This window comes from Zonotrichia albicollis, chromosome 19, assembly GCF_047830755.1.
Source record: "Zonotrichia albicollis isolate bZonAlb1 chromosome 19, bZonAlb1.hap1, whole genome shotgun sequence".
NCBI lineage: Eukaryota > Metazoa > Chordata > Aves > Passeriformes > Passerellidae > Zonotrichia > Zonotrichia albicollis.
Window position 1 is genome coordinate 5891910 of NC_133837.1, and position 12559 is coordinate 5904468.

General features: G+C 44.0%; 1 protein-coding gene across 1 annotated transcript; it reads right to left on the reverse strand.

Annotated features, from left to right (window-relative positions):
• Window positions 1-211: 211 nt before the first annotated feature.
• On the reverse strand, window positions 212-10334 carry CD7 (CD7 molecule). Its single transcript, XM_074555000.1, has 4 exons — window positions 9342-10334; window positions 5766-6104; window positions 3871-3983; window positions 212-2845 (listed from the first exon to the last, which is right to left on the reverse strand). The coding sequence occupies exons 1-4, from the start codon at window positions 9412-9414 to the stop codon at window positions 2735-2737; spliced, it is 636 nt and encodes a 211-aa protein (XP_074411101.1). The 5' UTR covers window positions 9415-10334; the 3' UTR covers window positions 212-2734.
• Window positions 10335-12559: the final 2225 nt, after the last annotated feature.

Sequence of the window (12559 nt, forward strand, 5' to 3'; positions counted from 1 at the left end):
TGGAATACACAGGGTCTGAAGGGTTCTTTTCTGTTTTCTTTAGTGATTGGTTTTAAAAAGGAAAACTTCACCTGAAGTTTTTGTAATTAAAGTGGAAAACAGTTAATATGCTGTCCAGTGGGATGCTGTTAGGGCCAGTTTATACAGAATTTTCAAAAAGCCTTCAATCACTATTTAAAAAAAAAAAAAACACAACAAACCACTGAAAGAAACACTCATTTATTTACAAGACATATGAAAAAGGTTTTAATATATGTATGAAAATATTGAGGAACTGTACAAAACCCCAACACAAACACAATTAATCCAGGTCTGGCCATGTGAAGACAGCACCTACATGCTCACAAGGTGAACCTGCACCACCCACCCCTCGCAGTGAGGGGATTTCTCCCTCAGGTCTGGTGCACAGCATTTCATGAGCAATATCTGGAGGGAAATGGGCTCTCCTGAGGGGCAGGATTGCCTTGGCAAGCTGGGATCTTGTCAGAGCTCAGCTCTGGAGAGGAATTATCCTTTGTGCCTGGCTCTGCTCCAGCTATGCACTCATGACAGATAAACTGACCCTAATCCCTCAAAAAAAATAAACAATCACATCAATAGAGAGAAACTCCAGTCTCAGCCTGTCCTCAGCAACCAGAGGCCACCCCCATCAGCCCTGCCTTGTACCAAGGCAATTTTCAGCATTCCTTTGTGAAAGATTTTTGACTTTTCACAGTGCCCCAACCCTGCAAAACCAAAACACCCCTGGAGGAGGCTGAGCCCCTCCTTGGCCCAGGTCCCCACAAACACCTGCTCTAGAAGCTGTCACCAACCCAAATTTAGCCTCTTCTTGCTTGAGGTGAGTTTTGATAAATCCCTTTGATAAGAAGGGGTTTTAGATCATGCCCAGGTTGGAATGCAGACATTGGCTTTATGTTACCTTGGATTATTTCACCTTGTGTTGTACAGTAGGGAGTCACTGTGGAGAAACTCATCCAGCACATCACAAACATTTCTGCTGTCCCAGGGCCTTAGGTTAGAAATAGGGGGACTCTATTCCTATCTGTTAGAGGTGGGGTGTGGTGGTGTTTGAGGGTCCCCAAGACAAGGGAAGAAATGAGAATCTTGACTCCATGATTCAGAAGGCTGATTTACAATATATATTATAAGAAAATTATATACTAAAACTGTACAGAAGAAAGGAGACATCAGAAAGCTAGAAAGGAATGAATTATAAAATCTCGTGACAGACTCAGAGTCTGACACAGCTGGCTGTCATTGGCCATTAATTAAAAACAATTCACATGCTGGGAAAACAATTCTCCCAATCACATTCCAAAGTAGCAAAACATGGAGAAGCTGAAGCCTCCCAGCTTCTCAGGAGAAAAGATCCTGGCAAAGGGATTTTTCATAAAATATGTCAGTGACAGTGGGGCAGTTCTCTGTTGTTCATTGGGCAGTTTTTCCTTTATCTCTCCCACAGCCAACCCTCCCTCCAGGAGATCTCTGCTGTCCACGGCCACTGAGTGTCCCTGCAGGGCTGATCCAATCCCAGCACCCCATGGGGAGATGCTCCGCCCAGGGGAGGAGCCAAGCATTCCTCCCTGGATCCAATCTGAGCCTGGCACAGCACAGCAGCCTTTGCCCCCTGCATTGCCAGAGGAGCAGCTTTCTGCTGCCCTGCATGGCCAGAGGGAGCCCAGGCCCATCTGCAGCAGCCCTGGAGCTGCAGAGGAAAACTCCCCCCTTGTGCAGGATCCGTGCTGCAGCAGAGCCACAGCTGGCACTGCAGGAGGGCTGAGCCCCCATGGCATGGGGCTGGGACACCCCCTGACACACAGGGGGCAGGGCATGCTCTGACTCTGGAAGTGGTTTCTTTTCTTTCCTTTGTACTATTGCTTTTTTTTTTTTTTTTGTACTATTGTATTTTTTTACAATTTCCTAATAAAGAACTGTTATTCCTATTTCCATGTGTTCACCTGAGAGCCCTATAATTTCAAAATTATAACAATTCAGAGGGAGGTGGTTTACATTTTCCATTCCAAGGGAGGCTTCTGCCTTCCTTAGCAGACACCTGGCTTTTCAAACCAAGACACCCAAGATGCCACCAGGACCCAAGTTTAATCACTTTGCTCATCAACCACATCAAGACCCCCATCAGTCACGTGAATGGCTCTGACAGAGGCAGTAAACTAAAATTTAGACTTAATTGTGTTTTTGTGGGACCATGATGGCCTTGGAGCAGGTGAGCCCACATGGATCCAGCATTTCACCCTGACACGTTTCTCAAGTTTCTGCAAAATAGTTTTCCCTGCTGTAACTTTTGAGTACTTTTAGCTGCCTGAGCTCTTGGGCAAGGATCCATGAGAGAACTGGAATCCATGCCTGTGTGGATCCATGGCAAATTATTGATCAGACCTGCATGGTCTTCCTGAGACTTAGCAAAGCTCAGAACCAGACCTCCCCATCCATCCCAGAATGGGTTATTTAGCAAAGAAACGAGCCCATATGTTGCATTTAGCCCCAAAATGCTGCTTTTCCACACTGAAATGCGTACACATGTCCAGGGCACTTGCAATTTGCTATATTTTTTTTCACAGTACAAAAAAAAAATAAAAATTAAAAGAAGTAGAAACAACCTTGGAAATGAGGTTTTTCCCTCCACTGAAGAAGGTAGGTGACAGCAATTTCAATTCAGGTGGTCAAAGCAGCTCTCAGAGTTGCCTGTGAGGGGATGGTCCCAGCTGGCAGAAGTTTATTCACCTCTGGAATAGGTGTTGGTTCTGACCAGGGTGCTCCGTCTGGAGTTGTAGGACATGTCTTCATATACCTCATTGGGCTTTTTCCTCTGGAAATATTTCTTCACCTGCCAAACAAAGAAAACAGACATTCAAACCAGAGCCTGAAAAGACCCCAACCAAGGAGTCATTTTCCATCTTAGGAGTCCATCTGCATCATCTGTTGGAAGAGGAAACATACTTTTAAAATTCCTCTCACGACCCAGTGAGGTCTTAGAGGACCATGTGGAAATTATCAGCCTATTTATTTTAATTTCTTTTATGAGTCTGATGCAATTTCAGGAAAAGTTCCTTCAAAACTTGGATGTAACTGTAGCTTTGGCATAAATAATAAATTACAATAATAATAAATAAGGCTCATTCTTAGACAGTTACTGGTAACACAGGACATGAGGTCCCACTGGGCTTTGACAGAATGATGTTACACTTTTGGTTTTTAGCACTGCTGGATTCACATTTGAAGGGATGAGACAGGAGCCTGTGAATCACACATTTAATTTTCAGTAATATTTATACAGCAGAAGAATCTATCAGAGACAATTTGTGGGCATTTTCTGCAGTATATGTATAGAAATAACCCCAGTGAAGGAAAAAAATGTAATATTTTTTTCTTTTCTGGAAAGGGGCCATTTTTTTTTATCTCCCAGCACAACTTTCAGATATCAGGCTATTTTATGAGTTTTTGTTGCCCTTGTGTCCCCCTCCAAGTTACATCTCTTACAAGCTTGCTATGTACAGCTCCAGTCCTAATTCACAAAAAAAATTTAAAAAAGCAAGGAAAGCAGAACAGTGAGGGTCTTTGTTCAGGGATACACACACAACACATGTCTGTGTCAACCACACAGCTCACTTGAGGTTTGTTATCAAAAAACAATTAATGTCTCATTTACAAAGGGTTACAGGAGTATAAGACTCTGTGTCAGCTGCCAAGAGTTTACAGCTGGATGATATTAAATGTGGGGAAATAGGAGAGCAATAAGGAACCACAATTCCTTAGGTTTATCAGATGTTTTCTTGACTCTGGCACTATTTCATAATAATATCAGTTTGTTCCACCAAGCTGCCCCAGTTTTGCTGTGGGGACTGTACTTACATCCACACGGTACAAGGCGCAGCACACCAGGGCACACAACAGCACAGCCACCACCATGAGAAGGGCATACAAATCCCAGGAGCTCTTCTCACATGCCTGCCCCACTTCTGCATCTAAAATCACAGCAGCATGGTTATAAATACAAAGAGGCAGAATTTTGTCGGATTAAGTTCTTTTCTGACCCAGACATGGGGTAATTGAGAAGTGTTTTAAAAACTTTTATTCCATTTGCAGTCTTATGTGAAGGGTGAGACAAGACAGATGTTTTAATTCACGCCATCACAATCAGAAGCCAACTATTTCTTAAGTACAATACATTATAAGTGCTTCTATCAGCTTTTGCCACACCATGCTGCATATGCCTTAAAGCCAAATCATCTAAAATTACCCTTCGTGGGTCCTACTACAATGCACCTTTCATAGTTCTATTTCTTCAAGGTATCCTTTTTTCAAGGCCATCATTTGAAAGTTGTTTCTAGCTCCATTTCTCTCTCAGCAATGTCTGCCTTATTCCATGGCATTTCTAAGTCAGCATTTCTTATCTCAAGGTTTGCATACAGATGCACACTATGTGAACCTTCTGTCAGGTTTTGAGAATTCTCTACAAATCTATTTCCCACAGAATTTTATTTTTATTCTGAAAAAGATAATTTTACAGTTTAGCCAAAAATTTGGATATTGACAACTACAGAGCCAGGTTTCTCATGCCATGAGTATTCTCACTGGCATTCCCTGTGCTCTTCCAGAGGCTGGGGGTGGCTGCAGGTGGGTCAGCAAGGAGCACTCCACAAAGCAGGCTCCACACCACTGACAGGACCACACACTCCTAATGGGAGCAAAAACTGATTTCCTGCAGTGTCGCTGCAACCCCAAGGGCTCTGAATTACCCAAGAGCCAGGCTGGTGAGAGGTGCAGACAGAAGCAGGAGTATGTTCATGTTCATGCTGTGGTATAAAATGCACTGAGCAGAATAATGCTGGTGGAAAGGGTTTCAACTCTCTAAAACCTCAATTAATCCATATATGAATAACACACTAATTAATAATCACACCCCTGCTTTGTTGGGCTACTGTCATTTCCCCCACCTCACTTTACTGAGTCTTTGCCCCAGCTGTGGGTGGTGGCACAGAACAGGATCACAGGTGCCTTTGCAGACTGCAGGAAAAGCCTTTGCAACTCTTAGGGCCTTTGTAAATCTTATTTTACAAAGGCCTCAGCAAATTTCAATGCACAGGGTTAAATTTTTGTAAGACCAAAATCAAGCGCTCTCTTGCTGGTTCTGACTTCAGTTTAGCAAATGGGTACAGCAAAATCCTGCAGGAAAAACAAAAACTCATCTTTGGAGCACAGAAAAATGAAACCCCCGCTTTGGAACACAGAAAAATCAAAACCCCTATTTGTACCACACGCTCACAGAGTGCTCGGTGTGTAACAAGGGTATGTGAGAACATCTCTGCTGTGGTCTGTGGTGCTTGAAGCAAAAGCCCAAGGACTTGTTTTGTGCTCCCCAGTGTGATTTGATTTTTTTTTAACACAAGACTTGCTAGAGGGAATGGTTTCTAAAATCCATTTATGTCGTGCTAAGGTCAAAGAATTGGTGCTGAAAGTACTTAACCATACCCTAAAAGTGACAGATTGCACACAGTGAAGTGTTTGTTACCTTGTTTTGACCTTTTTTCTTTTCCTAAGCTGCAGGATCATGGCAAGGTCTGAATTCCCCTCTGGTTGTACAAGGCAGGTGGAAACACAGAGTCTGTTTCTGTGTCTGAGCTCAACAGGAAGTAATTTTCTAGGCAAACTTTCCTAGGTTTGCCTGTCCTGACTAAAGTTCCAAAAGCTTTCTGTCCACAGCACAACAACAGATATTTATGATTAAACAAGCGAAAGGGTGATACCTTTAACCAGCACCATGGTGCCTCTTGCAGAGAGCAGAGCAGAACCCTTCACCTCCTGGGCACAGATGTAATTATCACTGTCCTTTTCCTGTAGCTTGTGTAGAATCACCACAATTCTATTTCCTTCCCTTGAATACTCCAAGCGATTCCCAAAGGCGGGAGAAACCTCTGATCTGCTGAGATTTGACACAGACAGAACTGTGCCAGGCTTCACATGAGTCCTGAACAAGTAGAACTTCTCTTCGTGTGAGCTTTTCAACTCACAGGTGATGTTGACAGACTGGCCTTGCTCTGGGTTGGCATGGAGTGGTGACTGCTCTAGAGGCCTATTGGATTTAGCTAAAAACAGAGAGATTGGTGGTTATCACATGCTTAACACAGTGGATTTCAACTGGGGAGCAAGGGGACATAGCAAGCAGAAAAGAACAGATCAGGTGTTGGGAAGGATGGAAGTTTGACAAGAAAGTCTCACAGATATGGATGCTTGGCAGAAAGATTTTTGAGTGTAGAGTCTGATGAAGGAATAGAGACGAAAGCAAGTTTTGATATAGAAGAAAAGAATTGCTGAGCCAGTCTCACTGGATAACCAAGGAGCCAAAGGGTGTGTTGGTTAGAAGGGTTTTTATGGCTTAGAGCAAAGGATAAACCCACTTCAAACAAGATGTTTGTACCAAGCAGAAAGATAGCACAGGCAAACAAGGCAGCAAAGTTGCAAGTAGAAAAAAGGTTTCAGAATTTTCCACTGCAAGAAAACTGAAAAACAACTTCTAGCTTAAACTGTAATGTACTAACTTTTAGTGATTGGAGAACAGTAACATGGATATGGTAATTATAGTAGTTATGATAGGCTGTAGATAAAAGTTAAGGTATAGATTGGTTCTACTGTATTAAGATGCTCAGCAAAGAAAAGTCTAGAATGCATTGTAACCAAAACCAAAGGGTGTCCAGGCCTGCCTGCAGCTGGAGCTCACACAGGCTGTAGGCACAGCTCTGTCACCCACGACCCTGGACTGCTGTAACATCCTGGATACAATAAACTGCATTTTGGGGAGCTGCCTGGAATCCTGCATCCCTCATTTCAGCTCTTACACCATGGAAATGTAGATAAAATGAATTTTTAAACATGCTTTACACAGGCTTTAAGAAGGATATATTTTAGTACGCCCTGGCTCAGGATCTGAAAGGAGGACTGGCCAACAGGTTTAGCTGTTTGTACAGGGTCTGCACTACCCAAGAAATTATAAATACTGACCTCCTCTAAGGGAATACAGCCTGACCAGCACGTCCTGCAGCCGTGCATCATTGCCTGCTTTCTCAAGCAGAGAAAGATCTGAGGGCTGTTGGTCTGGATCAAATCACACAGTGTGTGTCCCATCAATGTGAAAATGGTCCATGAGAATGGAGTGGTCATTAATGACTCACTGTGCAGTTGGGAAGACATTCCACTGAGTTCCTCTGAGGACAGGACTTGTTCCTTTTAATATTATCATTGAAGTGGATCAGGGAATGAGGACAGAAAATATCAGGTTTGTAAAGGGAAGGCTGTAAGCATTTCAGAGAAGAGGATCAGAATCAGAGATATAAAGCAATAAAATAATAATAAAATAATTTGGAGAGCCAATACATAATAAACAAGATGTGATTCATTTGAGAAAACACGGCCAAGATGTTTGAAAGGAGAAGCCCAAGGGAGGATATGATAATCCTTAATGGATATAAACTACAATTGCTGATCAGCAATCAGTTAGATCTCACATGCCTGGGGGACAGGAAAGGAAGAAGGCCCTGTAAGCTTTGGGAAAGATGTCTCAGGTTAGAAGGTCTCATTGGAAGGACAGGTACATGGAGGAATAAACTGCCAAAGAATAGTGTGGACTCAACCCTCTTCTAACGAAAAATGTAAATAACAAAGACAGAAAAATTATTCCCCCAACCAGAAACACCTGCCAAAAAGAAACACTTCTTCCCATTCAGCAACTCCTCACTAACAAGAGATAAAACCCTTCACTCACTCATGCTCAACCCGCATAAGACCAGCCTCCCAATTATTACCAATTTGTCATTTAAGACGAATTAGTAAAAACAAAAGAGGTTTGCAAAAACAACTGCTACTAAAAAACCCCCTCTTTGCTCTTCTAGATTTTGAAAGAGTTTTGACAGGTTGTTTTGGAAAGAGCTGTGAGACCTCACCGTTTCCAAACTGCTGCAGCAACCTGTGACTCATGTGAAAATCTGTAGCTGGCATTATTGAGTCACAAATTAATCTTCTAAAATGGTTTAGGGTTTTTTGATACCATACTATCTCATGTGTTTTCTTCATTGTTTCAGAGAGCAAACCCACACATTCCTTCAAATCTGTACTTGAGCAGACACGGAGGAGGTTCTGTCAGACTCAACCTCCCATTGTGTCACCTTCCAATCTTTGATTTAAAATACAGATCTGTATTTACTAATTCTTTACATAAAAGGGGGAATTGCAATACCTTTGACCAGTACTATGATTGTCTTCTTATATATCTGCTTCATTTTTAAGACCTCTATGCATGCATAGTTTTCAGAATCAGACTCCTGTAGCCTGTGCAGGGTTATCCTGAAGTTCTCCCCTTCCTTTGAACACTCGGTGCGATTAGCAAAGGCAGGGTTGATATGTGAAGAATTCTCCTTGGAACAATATATCACATGGACATTCTGTCTAATAACTCTCAAGTACATTCCCAACTGATACTCTGCACGATTCATTGGGCAAGTTATGCTGATGGAGTCTCCTTCCCAAGCACTGATAACGTCTGTGGACTGTTCTTTTCCTCCACCTAAAAATAAGAAATGCAATTGAAATTGTAACATCAGAGTTCCTCTTGGTCTGATCATATCAAAGTACTTTTCAAAACCAACTCCACCAACAGAACTGCTCTGTGAGAATGCACCTGAGTTTCCCTGTGTCATTTCTTGGCTGCTCTGGCACCTGTAGCACCTTTCATGCCCAGTGACCTGAGCAGCTCAGCACCTTCCCAAGCTTCAAAGGCCTTGGCAAAGAAGTGGCTGCTGTCACTCACACAGAAAATTTAGTTCTCTCTCTAGATTCCCAGGAAAATCCTATTACTTCTCAAAATACAAACTTCACTAAGATGACCCTGATAATTGGTTTCAGATCTAAATCAGGAATTTGAAAGTAAGGAAAAGTGGCAGAGAATAGAAGAAAATACACTTGTCCTTTTAAAGGGGCTTTTAACAACATCAGGGAACTGGATAATACAGATTCTCAGATTCAATACTGGAAGAGGTTGCAGAAAGTGTAAATCCAATCTATTTAAGAAACAAATGTAGAATGAAATCCTTGGAGTTCTCCAATGACTCCAATATCCAAAGAAACTGAAGGGGGAGTATTTGTGCAATGAATAGAAAGGAATAGAGAAATCAAATGAGAAACACCTGAAAGAAGCTACATCAGAAGCAAGGGAAGAAAAATGAAATAGAGAGTGTTGCATGTCTAAGGCAAACATAGTTTAGAAAAGGTTGGAAAAAAGGAAAGAAAAGACTGAAATGTGAGAAATGTAAGAGCACCGATGTTGTACGTACCATCCTGGGCAGGGAAGCACGGGAGAAGCAGGAGAAAGAGGGATGCATTTGGGAGAAACAGCATCCACAGCATCTTCAAAGGTCTTTTTAGTTGCTCCCTCAGTCTGAACAATGAGTTTAAGCCCTGAGTAAAGAGTCCCAAGAGTCCCAACAGGTTAGGCTGTTGTATGCCAGTTGCTTAGCTGTCTACTGAAAGAAGTCAGCAGAGTTTTGCTTTTGTATCACAATGGTTGTGGGGGAAGAACCATTTCTCTGGGAGGTGCACCTTGGGTTTCTTCACACTTAAACCACCAGCCCTGTTTTTGTGCTGCTGAGCAACCCCCAGCCCCCAGGGCAGCAGCAGAGAGCTGTCAGTGGGCAGCACCTACCTCCCCTCTGGAGACAACCGAGAAAAGGGCGGCTCAAGTTTGCTCTTCAAAGTGCCAAAATCAGGCAGCTGTCTCCCAGCCCAGAAATGCAGAACCATCTGAAACATCAGTTCAGTTTGTCAGGATTCCCACAGGCTTAGATTGGTGGCTGCAGATGCAAAAGTCTTGGCTTTATAAGGAGAAAGGGGATGAGATATGTTCCATTACTTCAGGAAAACCCTCAATTATTATACAAGCCCTGCTCACAAACCAGCAGATTTGATCTGCATTGTGACAATGTGAATAATTGCCAAGCAGGAGGAGCTGTGGAGTTCCTTCAGCAAACACCAGCACACACACCCAGCCTCCCCCAGGGCAGACCTGACCCACAAACCAGACCACCAGCAGGAGAAAGAGGATTTGACAGGAAATCTGTAGAACCTAACAAGGTCTTTTGATCTTGTTGCTAAAAGGGTCTATTCGAGGAAACATCATTACCTGAAATTTCAGGCTTTTTCTTCTCCCTTAACTTCATTGCAAAGCCAAGACAATTTCAATCTTTACCAGGACAATAAAGCCTTTTCCACCAGGCAAAAAAGTGAGAATTAAACTTGCAACTCAGCCAATTGTATTCTTAACAAGTAAAAGGAGCAACATTTTCTAAGAGAAGAGATTGGCTCTAAAACAGGGGCACTAAAAGAAGACAGTGTAAGCACCACACACATTGTTTGTGACCGAGGCAGCTTTCATGCCTCTCCCTTCCCTTCTCCCTGTGCCTGTGGAGCCTTTCCAGCCCCAGCTCGTTCATCCCCGCTTCTAGAGCCTGACCAGGAGAGGAGAAAGTCCCTTGGATCCTGGAGAAAAAGCAGGATACTGGCTCCTCCCTTCTTTAAAAGGTAATTAGATGTATTATTGCCTAATTACCTGTAATCAGATTTTCACTTTCACTTTTAGAGTGCAGGTCAGCTCACTCGCAGGTCATGAACATTGACACCAGGCAAGCCCGTGCTGATGTGTGGCACAGTGCAGTAGGGAAAACATGAAAAAAGCCAATCACACTCCCAAAAACTGCTCAGGAACCTGCTCAGAAGTGCCTGGGCAGTCACCCTGTCCCTCTGGGTACTGCAGCAGGGATGTGAGTGACTGGATTTGAGATCTGCTCCCCAGCCTGGCCATGTGAGGGCTCCCAGGTCTGCTGTGTGCTCAGGGCCTGTAAGCACAGGGTACAGAGGAGGGTAAGATCTGCTGCTTTACCTTCTCTCTTTTTTGTGGGTTTTTTTGGGGTGGCATAAAGTAAAGCAAACTATCAAATAGTTTTTAATTCTCAGCAAATGCAGCACATGGTTACAACAGGGAAGTGATCTGGAGAGTGCCTGACCCTTCTCTTTCCCCTCTTCCCTACTATCCCAGATATCTCCACAGATCCAGAAGATCTTTGCCTTTGGCCCCTACCTTTGACACACAGAACAACCTTTATTAGTTTTTGTCAGCCTGTGCAAGCTGTGCCCCAGGCAGTGACAAGCAGCAGTGCCAGCCCTGCCATAGAGGGCAGCTGGGTCTGAGAGCAGCAATGCTTCCTCCCAGCCCACAGCTCACCCTTTCACCTCGCTGCCCTCTTCCACCCTGGCTCTCAGCACAGCCTTTTCAGCAGGGATTTCACAGGGAGCCTCTGTTCCAAGCAAACCTGTGCCAGTCTCAGCCAGCTGGGGCTTCTGCAGATTCACAGGGACTGAAAGCAGCCTGTGGGAGCAGACATCTCATGGATTGCTGGTGGCTGGGCTGAGCTGCTGAGCTCACCCTTCCCTGCTATCTGAAACAGCCTGGGATTCCTCCTGGAAAACCACTTTGCTGTTAGACAAGAAAAATATATCTACAGGGCAGTCTTCAGGTCAGTCAGGTGATAAAGAAACCAAGGTCCAGTGCGTAATGTCATCTCTGCATGGCACCAGATATCCTCTGACATGCAGATAAAGGAGAAAGTACCAAGGCCACTCCCTGTCACAGCAGGCACAGAGGGCTGTGGCAGTGACAGGAGTCACACAACCCCAGCCCAAGGTACCTCAGCACACAGCACCACGTGTAGGAATTACAGCCTTTGCCCCTGTGAATCCACACCAACCCTTTTTCTCTGGGGCATCTGCTGCTGGTCCTGGTTCTTCACTGCAAGGTGTCTCAAAGAACAGCCAGAAAGTGGGGAAAGGACATGCACTGCACCCCCTGTTTGTGAGCTGAACCCCTGCTTGTGCAGGACAAGGATCCCTGTGCACGCACTGTTGCACTCCCATCTCAGGGATCTCCTTATGGAAACTGGAAGTGCCTGTGCTGCTGCTGGCTGAGCTTTCTGCAGCTTTGCTGCTCTGAGGAACTTGGCAGCTGTGAGGAACTCAGCAGGAACCCTTGGAGTTGCTGCACAAAAATGCAAGCATTTCATGGAAAAACTGGTGGTTATTTACTAACTCCACATCTTTGCCAGATGGACCGCTGAGAAAAAAGAGTTGCCCAGCAATTAAACGTTCATTTTCTGAAGCATTGAGCAAGTTATGCTGATGGAGTCTCCCTCCCAAGCACTGATAGATGTTCTCTTAACTATTCACTTGCTTCACCTAAAAATAAGAATTGCAATTGAAATTGTAACATCAGAGTTCCTCTTGGTCTGATCATATCAAAGGTTTCAAAACCAACTCGTCCATCAACAGAACTGCTCTGTGAGACTGCACCTCAGTGTCCCTGTGTCATTTCTTGGCTGCTCTGGCACCTGCAGTGCCTTTCATGCCCAGTGACCTGAGCAGCTCAGCACCTTCCCAAGCTTCAAAGGCCTTGGCAAGAGTGTTTCTGTCACTCAGAAAATGTAGTTCTCTTTGTAGATTCCCT

Coding starts and splice junctions, on each gene's coding strand:
- CD7 (XM_074555000.1), bottom strand. CDS start 9,414: ATGCTGTGGATGCTGTTTCTCCCAAATGCATCCCTCTTTCTCCTGCTT. Junction 3,984..5,765: donor CACCATGGTGCTGGTTAAAG/GTATCACCCTTT, acceptor CTGTGATTTTAG/ATGCAGAAGTGGGGCAGGCA. Junction 2,846..3,870: donor GCGCCTTGTACCGTGTGGAT/GTAAGTACAGTC, acceptor TTTGTTTGGCAG/GTGAAGAAATATTTCCAGAG.